Raw genomic sequence first — 18,179 nt, 5'->3', positions numbered from 1 at the left:
ATTTGAAGATAGTTATTAATAATGTAGAATATTTGCTTAGGGTTGAAGTAACTAAAGAATTGCTTATTTATTTTTAATATTATAAGACATCTAATCTTATTATTAATTTTTGTATTTAATAATTATATTAAATAAATCTTCTAAGATAATTAATAGATCAATACTAACTTAAAAATGAAAAAATAATTAATAAATATTTCAATTTGTAAGTAGATAACAATCACAAAACCTATGATGAGGGTCATAATAATGCAACGGTGACCACCACAAACCTTGCGTGAAGACTATGTCTATCACCAAAATTAATACAAACCACACTACAAGTAGTTGAAATCAAGGGCAGAGAGAGAAATTTTTTATGAGAGGGGCCAAAACCTAAACTGAAATAAGTATGGATGGGCCCATATGGGGGCAACCATTGGGGTGGGGAGTTTGAGAGAGGGGAATTTTACATAGAAAACTCTATTCCAAGTGGAGAATTCTGGACAATAGGCATGGCTCCCCTACATCCCCTTGGCTCCACCCCCTGGTTGAAACTGTAGGACCACGTGATTCCCTAAACCACATTAGACCTGCAATGACGCTTTGCAATGAGCCTGTTGATCCCCTTATCAACAGACATGTCATTTAGAAGAAATAACTGCGAAGAGGCACACTGCAATAACAATACTAAACATCACATTGCAGCCAATGGTTGATGTGCTATTACATTCGCCAAATCCCTTGACTTGACAAAGCATTGCATGATGACACTAAGACATCGCCTAATACAACAATGATGATGGTTTATCTGCGATATGGCATATTAACCCTTAGATGCTTGTGCAAATGAACGTCATCCCACGTGATTACAAGAGAATTTTCAAAAGGGTTGTAGCTATAAACGTGCTCATGTGATAACTTTAAAGACAGGTTCTTGATCCTAAAGAGATTTTCATGAACACATGGTGAAACCCTAAATTATTTACCCATTACCAATTCAATGAGTTATAACTGCATTTGTGCCTTCTGGGATAGGAAAGTATCCCTCTATTGTTATTTTTGTTCTTCCTTGTAATCACCAAGGATCAAAATTTCAATACAATATGACCCATAACGGGTATATTACATTGTATCATATTGGTGGTTTAACGATACGCCTTTACAAGGTCGTATCGAGGTCTGACTTAGTTTGATTTAGGGGGTAGACCAACCTTAGGCTGATCCCCTTGAACTAGTTTAAAAAGGGGGAGGGGGGAGAGTGTATTGATATTTTAAATCTGAGGCCTGAAACCCTACACACGAGATTATCTGGAGAGAATTGCAAGAATCTTTAACAACCGGGCCTTCTACTTCCATAACTCCCCATAAATGTGCCATAACCAACATCCTTACTTCCCTGACCTCTCCAGTCGTTTACCGTCACTCATGGAGACCTCCTTTGTAGCTTTACCTCACCGATTACGAATTCATGACAATGAGTTATTAGTTATTACTTTCTTAAAAATATTTTTAGAGATCCAGTGGTTCATTCGATATTGGCTGCATGTTAAATCCCGATCATAACCAATTATTTTATTTTTTTATAGGAAAACCAATCACGCTAAAAGACATCTTACTTTTCATTATTTAATATATCACAAAAAACGTTGAAACAAATATCTGCTGCAGTTCTGCACATGCACCGGATGCAAGATGGATTTTACCATTTTTATCTTTTAAAAATTTAAAAAATACAAAAAATTTAGAAGGGTAAAGAAGAAAATTAATTCAGCCAGTGATCTCGTCAACATCGTTAATTGGACAAATTGGCGGAAAACAGGGAGTCTTTATCCCTAATTAGTAATTAATTAGTACTCATCACACGGTGTTAAAAGTGAAATACATATACACCCCGAAAGAATAGTATGATTTCATTTACTTCTTTTTTTTGTGTCGGAGTATAAGCCAGTCTACTCACTAGGCACTAGACATCAATGGCGACCTGCAGAGGGAGAGTCCTCCAAGCTATTTCCAAGTGCGAATGGACACTTCTTTCATCTTTTGTCCGAAGGTTCTCTTCCTGCAACGTCCCATCCGAGTTGGAGGTGGTCTTTCTTTCGTTCTTCCATTTTTCATTGTTCTACTGTTCTGGTTCTAATAAGTAATCACTATGGTACACTCCAGGCCTTAGTTTTTGTTTCTTCTGCATTTGGCTTTGGAGGAATTGGCTCTAGTTAAGCTCAATGAATGCATAATCACTTAATCAGTTCTTTGGGATGTTAACTATTGACTGAATATTTGGAAACAAGACCATTGTTTATGTGTTCTTTTAACGATAAGTTTGGGGTCTTTTATGTGGGATTGCTTTTATTTTATTTGTTATGCGTGTATGATCTTATTTTCTGTGAGGAATTTGCTTATAGTTTCATTTTCATTGATAAACCGCAGAGGGTTGGATTTATAGGTGTTGGAAATATGGGTTTTCATATGGCAAATAATCTAGTTAATGCCGGATACAAAGTTGCCGTCCATGACAAGTAATGTGTTTATATTCTATCCTCAAATTGTTTTAACTACAATCGATTATTTGATCTTCTTTGAACCATATTGAAAGCTTATAAATTTTGGTTAGAAAAAAATATTGGAGTGTAATCTCTTGATCATATTAACTTGGGATCGAACTGTATACTTAGAGGTGAACTGAGCATTTTGTTCATGATTGTTTAAAATTTCAACTTTGATTTAGTATGCAATTCCTAGATGACAATATGTTTACTTTTGCATTTATCTATTGTTAAAGAAAGTTGGGAGTCTGAATGGTTTTGCAGAAACCGTGATGCCATGAAAAAATTCCTAAAAAAGGGAGTTGTTGCCAAAGAGACGCCTTTTGAAGTTGCAGAAGCAAGTGATGTTGTTATCACAATGTTGCCTTCATCATCTCATGTGAGTTTAAATATTACATTTTGTGTGTCTTCTAGAACTCCGAGCCTCATTCTGCCATGTCCCCTATTTTCCTTGCTTTTGTGCATCTATTGATGCCATGAAAAATTTCCTAAAAAAGGGAGTTGTTGCCAAAGAGACGCCTTTTGAAGTTGCAGAAGCAAGTGATGTTGTTATCACAATGTTGCCTTCATCATCTCATGTGAGTTTAAATATTACATTTTGTGTGTCTTCTAGAACTCCGAGCCTCATTCTGCCATGTCCCCTATTTTCCTTGCTTTTGTGCATCTATTGATTAGAAATGTTTTGTTTCACCTGGTACTTCTCCTGTATAAAGAGAAAAAAGAAATCCTGCTCCTTCTCCTCCATACTCCTTTGGTTATTATTGTTTTGGAAGAGAATTTAAATTCTGTTTCCTAATAAAGAGAAAATCACTTAAGCTTCCCTTGACTCGACTGATAATGGAGTCAATATCCCCTAGCTTCAGTGAACTTCTACTAACAATGCTTATCATAGGAGTTTTGTTCTATTTTTTTCTTTATTTTTTTTCAATTATAGCAACAAAACATGTTTTTTGTTCAGCAATACAAAGAAAAAAAAATTATTAAAGAAGAGAGAGAAAATACAACAAGAACTTGTGAAAAACAGTCCAGAACAAGACTAGCCCCACCCATAAGTGTTACAATTGCACCCAAAACAAATTTTGTTTTTGAACCCCTTGCTTAGCAAGACTGTCTGCCAAGCTGTCAGCAGATCTTCTAATCCATCTTGCTTGAATATTCAGAGCAATTTGAAGGGCCTGAATTCATTTTTGAGTTGCCAAATCACCCCTTCGCCTTTTCTCAGCCAACCTACTACAATCTTTGAGTCGCCTTCAATGATCAACCTACCAATATCCATTTCTTTGGCTTTTTCCACCCCAAAAATTGCTGCTAAGAATTCTGCTCTTACCGAATCTCCTTGCTCAATTGGACCTGAAAACAGGGCTGGCTAGCAGCACTTCCATCTCTGAATACCCCTCCAATACCTTATTGGAAGGAATCTATGGATACTAAGATGTGTGCCTTGATTGAGAATGACACATGGGAGATGGTTTTTCTTCCTCCTAATGATGCTCAACTATTGGTAGTAAATGGGTATCGTCTGTTAAACTAGAATGTAAGGGGTTGATTATGAAGAAACCTTTGCTCTTATTGTCAAAATGATAACGGTCAGCCTAATTCTTGCATTATCTACTATTTGTGAATGGTTAGTTTTTTAAATGGATGTCACTAATGCATTTCTTCATGGTACCTTAAGGGAAATTGTTTACATGAAACCTCCACCTGGATGCTATACTAACCAACATTTGGTATGTTGTCTCAAGAAACCACTATATGGATTGAAGCAAGCTCCTTGTACCTGGTTTGAGCGTTTTCATCATGCTCTTCTGGAAGTTGGTTATCATTAGAGTCTCTATGGTTCATCTCTCTACTTTTCTTATGGAGATTGTGGTCTCAACATTTTGTTTGTCTATGTTGATGATATTCTTTCATAACATTTGATCTTGAAGGAATTCAACAACTTAAGTTATTGCTCCAACGTACCTTCAAGATGAAGGATGTAGGTACTATGACTTTTTTTTTGGTTAGGAGGTGCAATCTTCTTTGAGGGGTCATTTTGTGAATCAAAGAAAATATACTACAAATTTAATTCAACTAGCTTACATCATTGACTCCATGTGGGTTGACACTCCTATGGAAACTTAATGTGAAATTATCTCGTGATGAAGGTGAGCCCCTACAATTTCCTATTATGTGTCATAAGCTAGTTGGGAGTCTTATTTATCTCATTGTGATCCACCTGGACATTGCTCATGTTGTTCAAGTACGCTAGTTTATATTTGCACCTAAGCATCATCTCACTGCGGCTCACCATATTATTCAATATCTTTGTGGGACTCTTTATCATGGATTGCTTTTCCCTTCTTTATCTTTGATCCATCTCTGTGCATACTTTGATATCAATTGGGTAGGGTGTCCTGATTCATGTCAGTCTACAACAGGGTGGTGGGTATTCCTTGGTGACTTTCTTCTCATGGAAATGTGAGTATCTAAGTCCTCTACTGAAGCTGAATATAGGGCAGTGTCTGCTGCTTGTTGTAAAATCGTTTGGTTGTGGGGTCTTCTTAAGGAACTTCACTTTCCCCTTTGAACTCTTACACCATTATATGTTGGTAACAGCAGTGTTATCCAAGTTGCTTCTAACCCAGTTTTTCATGAGCACAACAAACACATTGAGGTTGATTGTCATTTCATTTGTGATCAATTTGTTGAGGAGACAATCACTCTCCCACACATTTCATTTGAGCTCCAACTTGCTGATATCTTTACTAAAGCCATGCCTCATGTGTGCCATGAGTTCCTTGTGGGTTGAGGGGGAGTGTAGATGGGGCTTGTATTGTATTGTTATTTTATTCTTGTACTAGTGGGTCACATTGTATTTTAGTAGAATATATTAGAGTATCTTGTAATCTGCCCACATAATAAGGGGAATTTATGTAATTGTACATAGCTTTTTCTTATACAATAAAATACTCTCTTTGGGGGTGGGGGCATTCATTCGACTCTGTATTCAGCTTCAGCACTTGACCTTGCCACAACAACCTATTTCTTGCTTCTCCATGTGACCAGATTTCCACCCACAAAGGTGCAATGTCATGATGTAGATCTCCTGTCTCCATGGGAACCAGCCCAATCAGCATTTGTGAATGCTTCAACTTCTATTTTGTCATGCTTCTTAAATAGTAGCCCTTTCTCGGGACATGACTTGTGGAGCATGCATGAATTGGTCCAATTGGCTAACTACATGGACTGAATATGCAATATCCAGCCTACTGAGAGATAGATACAATAGTTTTCCAACCAACCGTTGATATTTTTCTTTGTTAGGATATGGTTCCTCATTACCGCTTTGCAATCCATGATTTTTCTTTGTTAGGATAAGTCAAGAACATACTTTCTTTGACAGATGTAAATCGCTTCCTTGGATCTAGCCACTTCTATTCCCAAGAAGTATCTCAAGTGCCCTAGATCCTTGATTTCAAATTTTGAGGCTAAGAAACCTTTTAATTCCATAATTTCCTTTGCATCATTTCCAGTAACCACAATATTATCAACATAGACAATCAGAGTTGTCAACTTTTCACCATCCTTCTTATAGAACAATGTATGATCTGCACCATTATGTTTGTATCCTATTTCTTCATTGCTCTGCACAATCTCTCAATCCATGCTCTTGGGGATTGTTTGAGTCTATAGAACGCCCTTTTTAGTTTAGGAAGGCATTCTTAGCATCCAATTGATGTAGTTCCCAGGAAAAGTTTGCTGCTAAAGAAGGTAACACTTTTATTGTATTTAATTTGGCAACTAGAGCAAAAGTCTCCTTGTAATCAATACCTTCCCTTTTGTTTGAACCCTTTTGCAAACAATCTAGCTTTATATCTTTCAATAGTGCCATATGCTCTATGTTTAATTGTGTATGTTACAGGCCCACGAATAGGATCTCGTCACGGGTCGGTCCACAGGGAAAACCTCCTGTTTTCTCTTGTTCCTCCCTTTTCTTGAGGAACCTATCTTGGCGCCTTAATGGTGATTTGTTCAAGAAATCACCAACTCTCCTCTACTCTGTCTTGATTGAGAATTTCGATGCCTTTATTGAATATTATCAGCTCCTTAAATAGGAGATTACAAGAGATAAGAGTCCTTACTAATTAGGAAGACTCCCTACTAATCTATACTACTGAACAGATAAGATAAGAACACTGAATAGATAAGACTCCCTACTAATCCTATTACTAAAAACAGATAAGATAAGAATGCTGAATAGATAAGATAGAACTTTATCTAGCTGGAATTAGATAAGATGAGAACTGAGAACACCCAATTATTGCTGCTACCGGCAGCAATACTTCTTCCCAATAAACGCGTCCACATCAGTGTAAATCCACTTACACCCCACAGTGTTCTTCCCATCTGGTAGATCCACTAGCTTGCAAGTGTTTGCTTTTAATAATGCTCTCATTTCCTCATCCATAACTTCCTTCCATTTGGGGTCAACAACAACCTCTGAAAACCTAGGAGTAGAAACAGAAGACAATGCACAAACAAAAGAGTGATAGGTAGGAGACAAATGAGAATACGAGACAAATCTATTTATAGGATGGAGATTGCAGGATCGAACTGGTTTCCACAAAGCAATGGGAAAATCAGGATCAAGACTAGTGGATGTAGTGGGAGGAACCATACCTTGACCGATTTTAGAGGCATCCAATTGGTTGCAATCATGAACTAGCAAGTTTCTCTTTCTTTTCATTTGATAAACACTTATATCGCAATGGTTAGGAGCAGTATGTAATGGAACACCCATCTCTTCCCTCCCTAAGGGCCTTTCCAGGGGCTTTTGGACTCTTCCAAAGACTTCCACACATGCCTAGAGCTTCTTAGGCTATTCTTTGTAGAGATATCTAGAGTTTCCTTGTAAATATCTTGTATTCTAGAAAGAGGATATTCTTAGGAGATTCCTAGAAGCTTCCACCAAAGGAGGTGGAATGTGTGGTTGTAATAAGGAGGTGGAAACATGTGGTTGTGGTGAGGAGGTGCTATCCAACGGTCCACATAAGGAGGTGATAAATGAAGGGCTAAGATTGCACCCCCAAAGGAGATGTAGAGCCCTATAAATAGGAGTGGCTGCCCCCCCTCCCCCCCCCCCCCCCCCCCCCATTTGTATCCAATAAGCTTTGAGTTCAATAAAGCCTTAACCTTCCACAAAGAGCTCTCTTTTTCCACTTGCCTTAAAGCTTTCCTTCCCTTTGTTTTCTTATTTCTTTGTCTTTAAGTCACTTAGCTTGGGAAGCTATCTTTTGGGTGTTTGGCTTACTCTTTCTAGGAGCCAAGAGTGCCACATGACTTGGTCTTTGAAGAGTCGGGTCGTGACAAGTAGCTTCTTTGGCTTCTTCATCACAATGGTTAGGACTAGTGGCTTCTTCATCAACTGGACAAGTAGACTCAGTAGGTTCAGAAGGAACTAGATCAGGAGTAGTTGGAAGAGGAGGAGCAGGAACGAAAGGATTAACCCCCAAGGAAGTCTCTTCCACCCCATTAGTCTCCCCTTGAAGAGGATTCTGAGGAGGGTCAAAAAAGGACTGAGACTCATGAAAGGTAACGTCTTTTGTAATGAACTTCCTCCCATTAACTGGATCAAGACACTTGTATCCCTTTTGTGTAGGAGAATAACTTAAAAACACCCCCAGATTGCCTTTGGATCCAGCTTTGTCCTTTTAGGATCCTTGATATGAATGAAACACACACAACCAAAGACCTTTGGGGGTAAGGAAAAAGCAGGTTGATCTGGACACAAAAGAGAAGAAGGAGCCTTCATACCTAAAACTCTAGATGGCATCCTGTTTATGAGATAAGATGCAATGAAAACAGCATGAGACCAGATTTTCTTTGGCACCTTGTTTTGAAACAAGAGAGCACGGGCAGTTTCCAATAGATGTCTATTTTTCATCTCTACAACTCCATTCTATTGTGGAGTGAAGCTGCAAGAGGACTGATGTAATGTTCCCTCATCTTCAAAAAACACATTTAGAGAATTCTTGAAGTATTCTCTTGCATTATTAGAACGAAATTGTTTAATCTTTTTCCCAAACTGAGTCTTAATTATTTTATAGAAAACCATGGTGATTCTATGTACTTCCTCTCTTCCTTTCATCAAGTAAATCCAAGTACATCTTGTAAAGTGATCAATAAAACTTATCTTTATAAAGTAACGATAGCCATCGATGGAAGTAATGGGTGAAGGACCCCACACATTGGAATGAACCAAATCAAAAGGAGCATTAACTTCATTACTAGAGCTGGGATAACTTTTTCTACAATGTTTAGACAATTGACACACTTCACAAAACAGACTCTCAATTGACACATTTTGAAACAATTCTGGAAACAATAAACAAGGTAAAAGATAAATGACGCATCTAGCATGCCAAAGATAGACGGTAGCACTAAACTCCTTGCATTCCCCAATGTGACTTGTTGAAGTTTGATGAGCTGAACTGATATCTTCATTGAGGTAGTAGAGACTACCAGCCTCATGACCACTTATATTTATTTCAGGGGTATTTATGTAACTCCACTACAGTTAAGATGCAAACTATAAATACTAATCTGATGGGGTGGAATAATCATTGAACCACACCCTTTCTTTCTCTCTTTCTTCTTCTCTTCTTCTCTTCTCTCTTTTCTTCTGTTCGTGACCTTCTTTTCACTTCTTTTTCTACTGAATCTATATCAGAAAAACAATCAGTTTCTTGTCTCATTTATCCAAGTCGAACCATAGCCCGATTTAGAATATCTACCTCTGCTGCCGTAAATTCAGGTACTTGGGGAAGTAGTGGTCTGTCCCACACACGAAGAAGCACTCAAGGTGATAGGCTTTTGCACTCCATCCACCAGATTTGAACTTGTCACATGTCCATAAGGTCCCGGACCTTTATTCAACTTTTTTTCCTTCTTAAGAGCTGCTGGTTTAAGGTGAGGATGCAAGATCCAACAGGTATCTTTGGTATGTCTTTCTCCCCCACAGTGAGAGCACTACAAGTTTCTTTTATCTCCCCCTTTCCCTCCTTTTTGTGTGGCTGAAACAAGGGCTGAATGTTCACCCAGCTGTGGAGGGGCTTCTACCTTCATTTATTTTCTCCGGATCTCCTCATTTCTAATTAAGTAGTAAACATGCTGCAAAGAGGGAAGTTCATCTCTCCCCAAGATCTGAGAACTGATGCTCTCATAAAAAGAGTTGAGTCCAGCAAGAAATTTGAACACTCTCATTTTCTCAGTTTGCTTTTGGTGCATTTCTTGGTCCTCAGAATTCTTCCAATTAAGAACAAGATGATCAATCTCTTTCCAAAGCCCCTCAAGAAATGTAGGTTGCAACCAATAAACTTCCTTGAGTCAAGGCTGCAATGTCTTGTGTCAGTCTAAAAATTCTTGCATTATTTTTCCTTTGCCCATAGGTGATAGATAATTTCTTCCAAATCTTATGAGCTGTAGGGTAATGTTGGACTGTCCTAGCAATCTTTATCATAACAAGTGCATTTTTTTGTCCAAGTTCCATATGTAGGTTCTTCCTTCTTAGGTTCTTTGACTTGTCCATCTATGTACCCTAGTAAACCACAGCTTGTGATGTGAAGTTTTGCAGAAATCGACCACTCCTTGAAGTTGTATTCATCTAGTTTCACATTAGTGATCTGAAGATTTGGGAAACTAGTGTTCTCCATGTTGAATGAACTCTCACTTGGGCTGACTTTCCTTGGAGGTTACCTCACTAGAATTTGAGGACATAATGAACTGTTTCTGGTGTGAAATTTTACCCAAAAAACAGAAGAAAACAACCAGTACTACCGGCCTGTAGACTGGAGAATACTCCAGCACAAAACAGTAGGACAAAATTTGAGGAACTTGGGCTGCAACACAAAACAATCACCTGTTCTGCAACCAGGCACTGTTCAGCTTCTAAAAACTTGAAGTAGAGGGCAACAACCTATACTTCACTCCCAGTCTGATGGAAGCCTCTTGTTAGAGCTAGCTGAATAAGGGTAGATTAGTCAATTGATTTCTGTTAAGTTATGTGCTTATGTGGCAGTCTTTATAGAGACTTCCTGTCTCATACTTAAGTGGGGGCAGTTTAGTCTTTATACTACTAATTAGAACCTAATCAATATTAAGGGTCGGCTAATAGGGTTTAACCTTTTAGGTTCGACTGTTCTTTCATCATCTTCTTCTTCTTCTTTTTCTTCTTCTTCTTCTTCTTCTTCTTCTCCTCTTCTACTGGTTCGGACTACTGTAGCAACAGAGAAAACATGGTATCAGAGCAGGACGTTGCCCTCTAATCTCCTCACAGATTTGTGACCTGCTCCTTTCTGCTCGTGGCCTCTTCTTTTTCTTCTTTCTGGGCTGACAATGGAGAACACAGGTTCGGCCTAGGTCTGAGAACACCTCAGTTCCTCTTTCTCTGTGCAGAACCTTTTTTTTTTTTTTCAAGAGAACAACTTCAGCAGTGAATGGTCGACTGAAGCTCTCAAAAGAAGGTTGGTTACCTCCTTTTTTTTTGTGCTGTTGATATTTCTGGATTGAAAGTCTTCAAAAATCTGTTAGGACTGATCAGAACCTAGAGAACCAGGTTGTTGTTGCCTTGGTTCTTGGAAAAAGGTCCAAGAACAGGCTGTGTTTACAGTGGCCGAATGGTGTAAGGGTTACTGCAGGTGGCTGGATGGTTTAAGGGTTACTGTAGGTGGCCAAATGGTGTAAGGGGTACTACAGTGGCACTAGTTGAGTTTTCTTTGGACTTGTAGTGCCCTCTGAAAAAGGTCAGACAGGTCTGCACCATGTGTGACAGCTATGGCTGTGTGGTGTTGCTTTTGATGCACAATCTCTGCTGAGTAGCTGTAAGAGGGCTTGTATGTGGTCAGTAAATGCTGAATTAATATCAGTGTGATTCATGGTTTTGTGAAATCAGTAGTGGTGTGAACAAGAACAAAAGCTTGTGTACCTATCATTGTGTTTGGGGACTGCTGTAGTTCCTGGAACATCAAACTCCTGACAGCAGTACTTAGTTGGTGACTGGGAATTCATATTAGAAGCAGCATTGGAAGAGCATCATGGCAGCAACTGGAGATGGTTGTAGTGATCAGAAACCTAATGTGGTGTTTCCCTCTGACTATCTGGTTGTACAGATGACTTCAATTAAACTTAATGGTGAGAACTATGTTCCATGGGCCAAGTCAGTAGAAGTTTTTCTCAAGGCAAAGAGGAAAGTGAAGCATGTGAAGGAAGATAAACCACCAGCTGACTCTTTAGGGTTTGATGATTGGGAACAGGAAGATGCCCAAATTATGACATGATTATGGAATAGTATGAAATCCAAAATAAGTGCCAACTTTATGTTCTTAGGTACAGCTAAGGACATATGGGAACATGCCAAGAAGCTATATTCTGGGTAGGATAATACTACAAGGGTATATCAGCTCTATCAGGAGTATTTTGATCTGCAGCAAGGGAATAAAACCCTAAAAGAGTACTATGCCAGTATGAAGAACTTCAGAAATGAACTCAATGTCTATCATCCCCTCACTCCAGATGTTAAGGTTTAGCAACAACAGAGGGAACAACTAGATGTCACTAGGTTCTTAGTGGGGTTGAAATCAGAATATGAACTAGTTAGGGTCCAAATATTAGGGGGCTCTACTCTTCCTACACTTGAGGAAGTGTTTGCATGACTTCGTAGGATTTCTTTGGGACCTACAGAGAATCCCACACAGTCTGACAGATCAGCATTTGTGATAGCCAGAGGAGGTGGACGTGCTACTAAAGGGGGAGGACATGCCTCCCGAGGAGGTCGTGGTGGTGGTCGTGATTCAGGGGGAGGTTGTGGCAAAGGAAAAAGTAACTCTACAAGGAAGTGTACCCATTGTGGCAGGGACGGACATTCGGTAAAATTCTGTTATGATCTCCATGGCCCTCCTTCTACATGGGCCAATCATGCTGTAGCTGGTGGGGTTGATGTTAGTGATAACCAACAGGCAGATCTAACTCCTTCCACATCTACATCTGTTTCCGGGAAGGAGATGGTGAGTGTACTGCGTGATGAGTATGAGTGGTTCCTCCAGACTACATCATAGCATACTACTGCCACCCTTGCCCACTCAGGTATAACTTGTCTGTCATCCAAACCCTCTCCCTGGATTATCGACTTTGGAGCCTCTGATCACATGGCCGGGACTCTAGGTGTGTTCCCTTCCCTCTCTGAAACTTCCACATCTCAAACTGTTACCCTTGCCAACGGTTCCTCTTCTCCCATTTGTGGTGTTGGTAATGTTGACACGACTTCTCTCTCTTTATCACCTGTTCTATATGTCCCTAAATTTCCATTCAATCTTATGTCTGTTAGTAAATTAACCAAGACTCTTAAATTTCTCTATTACATTTTCCCCTTCCTTTTGTGTTTTTCAAGATCTCAAGACGGGGAAAAAGATTGGTGGGGGGCACGAGGCTGGTGGATTGTATTACCTTGATGGTGGTGGATCGTCAGTTGCACTTCAGACTTCTCTCACTCCTCTACAGTGGCATCGTCAACTAGGACATCCATCTCTCAAGGCACTCAAGATACTGGTTCCGTCTTTGAGTCATTTGTCGTCGTTACAGTGTGAGTCGTGTTAGTATGGGAAACATCGTCGTGTTCCCTTCAGTCCTAGAGTTGAAAGTCGTATGTTGAGTTCTTTTGCTTTGGTTCATTCAGATGTTTGGGGCTCGATCAAAATAGAGTCTTATAATGGTTACAAGTATTTTGTCACTTTTATTGATGATTGTTCAAGGATGACATGGATTTACTTAATGAAAGAAAGGAGTGAATTATTTTCCATTTTTCAAAAATTTCATGCTGAAATACGTACACAATTTGGTGTTTCAATCAAAGTTCATTCAGATAATGGTCGTGAATACTTTCTTATTTCCTTTCAACAGTATTTAGAACATCATGGCATCATTCGTCAAACTTCATGTGCATCCACTCCTCAACAAAATGGGGTGGCTGAACGAAAGAACCGTCATCTCCTTGAAACTACTCGGTCTATTCTTCATCATATGAGTGTTCCGAAATGGTTTTGGAGTGATGCTGTACTTACTGCGTGTTTCCTCATTAATCAGATGCCCTCCTTCATTCTTCATGGTCGATCTCCCTTCTCTATCTTGTTCCCCACCTTGTCTCCCTTTCCATTAACACCTCGTATCTTTGGCTGTGTGTGCTTTGTTCACAATCTGAGTCCTGGAATAGGCAAGCTGGATGCACACTCCATTAAGTGTGTCTTTCTTGGCTACTCTCGGACTCAAAAAGGGTACAAGTGTTACAATCCCATTACTCGGAAGTGCTATGTCTGTCCTGATGTCACATCTTTTGAGTCTGTCCCCTTCTTCTCAGAACCTGAAGTATCTGTGTCTCCACCTTTGCTTCCTCTTCCTCCGTGATCCCGTTCCGGGTGTTCCTGTTGGGATTGATCCTTCACCTCCTGCAGATCCCTACTGAACGACCACCGATCCGGCACGCGTATACTCATCGATAGACACCGGCTCATTCTCCAGCTTCTACCTTGTTTGCGGATCCTGTTGTTGCTCCTGTCCTTGCACCCTCAAGACTGATCTACCCATTGCTTTACGAAAAGGTAAACGTAGTTGTACCCTCCATCCCATTTCCAATTTTGTTTCAGTATCTCGCCTTTCCGCCTTACATTGCCAGTTTGTTTCACTACTGTCATCTATTTCTATACCTAAGAATGTCCAAGAGGCTCTTAGCTCACCTGGGTGGCGGTAGGCAATGGAGGAGGAACTCTCTGCCCTTCAGCATACTCACACATGGGAGCTCACTACTCTTCCACTTGGTAAGCATGCTGTGGTTTGTAAATGGGTGTATACTGTTAAATACTTGCCAGATGGTAGTGTGGAGAGTCTGAAGGCCAGACTTGTTGCTAAAGGTTATTCACTGTTGTATGAAGTAGACTATGTGGAGACCTTCTCTCCAGTGGCTAAGATTGGCTCTGTCCGTGTGTTAATTTCCCTGGCAGTTATGTATGATTGGCCCTTGTTTCAACTTGACATTAAAAATGCCTTCCTTCATGGTGACCTTATGGAGGAAGTATATATGGAGCAACCACCTGGGTTTGTTGCTCAGGGGGAGGATGGTAAAGTGTGCAAACTGAAAAAGGCAATTTATGGGTTGAAACAATCGCCTCGTGCTTGGTTTGGGAAGTTTAGTGAAGTAGTGAAGAATTTTGGAATGAAACAATGCCAGGTTAACCACTCGTGTTCAACTATGATTCAGAAGCCAGAAATATTTTATTAGTGGTCTATGTGGATGATATTGTCATAACTGGTAGTGACAAATTGGGGATCGATAAACTAAAGGTCTTTCTGTAAAATCATTTTCAAACAAAAGACCTTGGGACATTGAAGTATTTCTTGGGTATAGAAGTTGCTAGATCAAGACAAGGTGTAAACCTGTGCCAAAGAAAATATGTTCTTGATCTACTAGATGAAACAGGACTATTAGGTGCAAAACCGGCTGAAACTCCTATGGAACCAAATGTTAAGTTGAGCAGTGATACAGGGGAAATATTTGATGATCCTGGAAGGTATAGACGGCTAGTGGGGAAGATGAACTATTTGAGAACTATCACGAGACCAGACATCTCCTTTGCAGTCAGTGTGGTGAGCCAATTTATGTAGAAACCTCGTATACCTCACTAGGATGCAGTTCTTAGAATTGTAAGGTACCTGAAGGGAGCTTTGGGTCGTGGGTTATTGTACAAACCAGGAGGAAAACTTGAAGTAATTGGGTATACAGGTGCAGATTGGGCAGGCTTTGTGTCTGATAGAAGATCTACTACAGGTTATTGCACATTTCTCGGAGGAAATCTTGTGACATGGAAGAGTAAGAAGCAGACGGTTGTGGCTAGAAGCAGTGCTGAAGCCGAGTACAGAGCCATGGCACACACTACATGTGAATTAATATGGTTGAGGAATCTCCTACAAGAAATCGGGTTCTCCATGGATAAACCTATGAAATTGTACTGTGACAATCAAGCTGCACTCCACATCTCATGCAACCCTGTTTTTCATGAGAGAACAAAGCACATATAGATTGATTGCCACTTTGTGAGGGAGAAGGTCCTTACTGGAGAGATAAGCACAGAACATGTGGGCTCAAGTGATCAATGGGCAGATTTGTTTACAAAAGGCTTAAGCTTAGGGAGAATGAACTATAAATGTAACAAGCTGGGATTATATGACATATATTCTCCAACTTGAGGGGGAGTGTTAGAGCTAGCTGAATAAGGGTAGATTAGTCAATTGACTTCTGTTAAGTTATGTGCTTATGTGGCAGTCTTTATTAGAGACTTCCTCTCCCATACTTTTCAGTTTAGTCTTTATACTACTAATTAGAGCCTAATCAATAAGGGTCGGCTAATAGGGTTTAACCTATTAGGTTTGACTCTTCTTTCATCATCTTCTTCTTCTTCCCCTCTTCTACTGGTTCGGACTAATGTAGCAACAGATAAAACACCTCTAAATAGAACATAAAAAACTTCCACAAAAATATCTGAAAACCTTCTTGGACTGCACCTTCCTGCAGTTCAAAATCTTAACCTGCTTACTGCAGGTTACTCTAGTAGTCTAGAGACTACTCACAGCTTGTCTTGCCCTATTGGAGCATTACCAAACCTCTTCTAGGTTCCCTTGGATCTTCTCCCAAGGGAAAACCCAAGGAAGCAACTGAGTTTAGAGCACCACGAGCAGAACTAGGGTTTCTTTAACACCCTAAGTAAAGAAAATGAGAAAAAAAAGAATAGAAGAACAGTGTATAAAATTTTGAATCAGTGAAGAAGATAGTATCAATGCTCTGATACCATGTTTGTTTTCAGTTCTATAGAAGAAGAGAAAAATAGAAGAGAGATTTAGAAGAAATAGGCGGCACACCTTCTCCAGCCCTCCAAGACAGCTTTTATACTAGGGCAATAAGAAAGAGATACAATGACAAATCTGCCCCTGATTAGTAGGCAGTAAGAAAACATAAAAAACAAAGTAAGCCCAGGCCCATTTAGCCTAGGAAGGAAGTTACACAAGTGTCATGACATAACATAAACAGGCCCAAGCCCACAATGCTAAGCTACACAACAAAGAAGGACGGATCATGGCGTTTCTGCATTGACTACCGCGCACTTAGCAAAATCAGTCCGTGACAAATTCCCTATCCCGGTAATAGACGAATTCTTAGACGAGTTAAGGCATGTATCCATATTCTCCAAGTTGACCTACGTGCAGGACATCATCAAATCAGATTACATCCAACTGATATATCCAAAGACAGCCTTTCAAACTCAAGATTGGCATTTTGAGTTTCTAGTCACGAACGATGTCTTTAGACCCTATCTTCACAAATTCATACTTGTTTTCTTCGATGATGTAGAGAACACTGATGTGGGCCCCACAGCTGTGGTCCCCACTGTGTTCGTAGGACAGCATGTGTAATTATTTGTTTCAGTCATAGTAGTGTCAGTTGGGGTCAGTTTGTTATTTCAGTTGTTATTTATTTCAGTTTTTATTTACTTTATTTGTCATGTAAGTACTAAGGGCAGATCTGTCCTTTTCTCTATGTACTGAACATAACCTATAAATACTAAGAGAGTGGCGGCGGCAGATGTGTTAGAATCTGTCCCTCCTTTCAAACCCTTGTGTTCTCCTGTTTCTCCTCTTCCTTCTCCTTCCTCTCACTTTTCTTCTGTTTTTCTTAACCTAAAATCTATTAGGGTTCAAAACTGATTGAGTCTTGATCTTCTACTGATGACATTCTAGTATATAGCCCTGACTAGCCACAACACTTGAAACATTTGCGGACAACACTAGAAATTCTCCAACAGCACCAGCTTTTTGCCAAACGATTTAAGTGCGAGTTTGGTCAAACTAGGGTTCACTACCTAGGTCATGTGGTTGAAAATGGTAGTGTTTCAGCTGATCCAGACAAAATCAGATGCATATTACAGTGTCCCATACCCAAGAATATCAAAGAATTAAGGGGTTTTTTTGGGCCTCTCCAGATATTACCGTAGATTCATAAAAGGGTATGGATTGATTGCTGAACCCAACACAACTATTGAAGAAAGATGCATTTGTCTGGAACACTCAGGCCAAATTAGCATTTGATTCTCTTAAGCAAGTGGTCACTTCATCCGATGTGTTGACATTACCGGATTTCACCAAAGAATTTGCGGTAGAGTGTGATGCTTCAGGAGTTGGGGTCGGGGCTGTGTTGATGCAAGAGAAAAAGCCCATAGCATACTTCAGCAAAGCATTGTCTATGCAAGCATGTGTTAAATCAGTCTATGAAAACGAATTAATGGCAATTGTGATGGCAGTACAGAGTTGGCATTCTTGCGTATGAGTAGGGGTGAGCACTATTCGGTTAAAACCGAAAAACCGAATCAAAAATTTCGGTTTCGGTTTTTGGTTAAATTGGTTCAGTTAATTCGGTTTTTGGCTAATTCGTTTTTCGGTTTTGGTTTTTAGAATTAGAATTTTGGTTAACCGAATTAACCAAACTTTTTATTATTATATGTAATATATAATATATAATATATAATATTTAACATATAATATATAATATATTATATATTTATATATTAATATATAGTA

The 18,179-nt window shown here is 39.5% G+C and overlaps 1 protein-coding gene across 3 annotated transcripts in view; it reads left to right on the top strand.

The window, feature by feature from the left end:
- The first annotated feature begins 1,115 nt into the window (after positions 1-1,115).
- LOC148865439 (6-phosphogluconate dehydrogenase family protein) overlaps positions 1,116-18,179 on the top strand; it is a 58,935-nt gene continuing 41,871 nt past the window's right edge. The window contains exons 1-4 of one of the 3 annotated variants that reach the window (XM_088978994.1): positions 1,889-2,066; positions 2,410-2,498; positions 2,790-2,904; positions 3,023-3,103. In XM_088978994.1, coding sequence (XP_088835120.1) covers positions 1,956-2,066; positions 2,410-2,498; positions 2,790-2,904; positions 3,023-3,103 — 396 coding nt within the window. In that variant the 5' untranslated portion in view covers positions 1,889-1,955. Of the gene's footprint in view, positions 2,070-2,409; positions 2,499-2,789; positions 2,905-3,022; positions 3,104-18,179 lie in introns of all 3 variants that reach the window. The other 2 variants (XM_088978993.1, XM_088978995.1) reach the window with 2 other exon arrangements.

This window comes from Nelumbo lutea, chromosome 3 (assembly GCF_056320005.1).
Source record: "Nelumbo lutea isolate HS-2025 chromosome 3, American lotus-T2T, whole genome shotgun sequence".
Taxonomy (NCBI): Eukaryota; Viridiplantae; Streptophyta; class Magnoliopsida; order Proteales; family Nelumbonaceae; genus Nelumbo; species Nelumbo lutea.
Note: the sequence above shows the minus strand (reverse complement) of the source record. Positions and strands in the feature narration are given on the sequence as shown.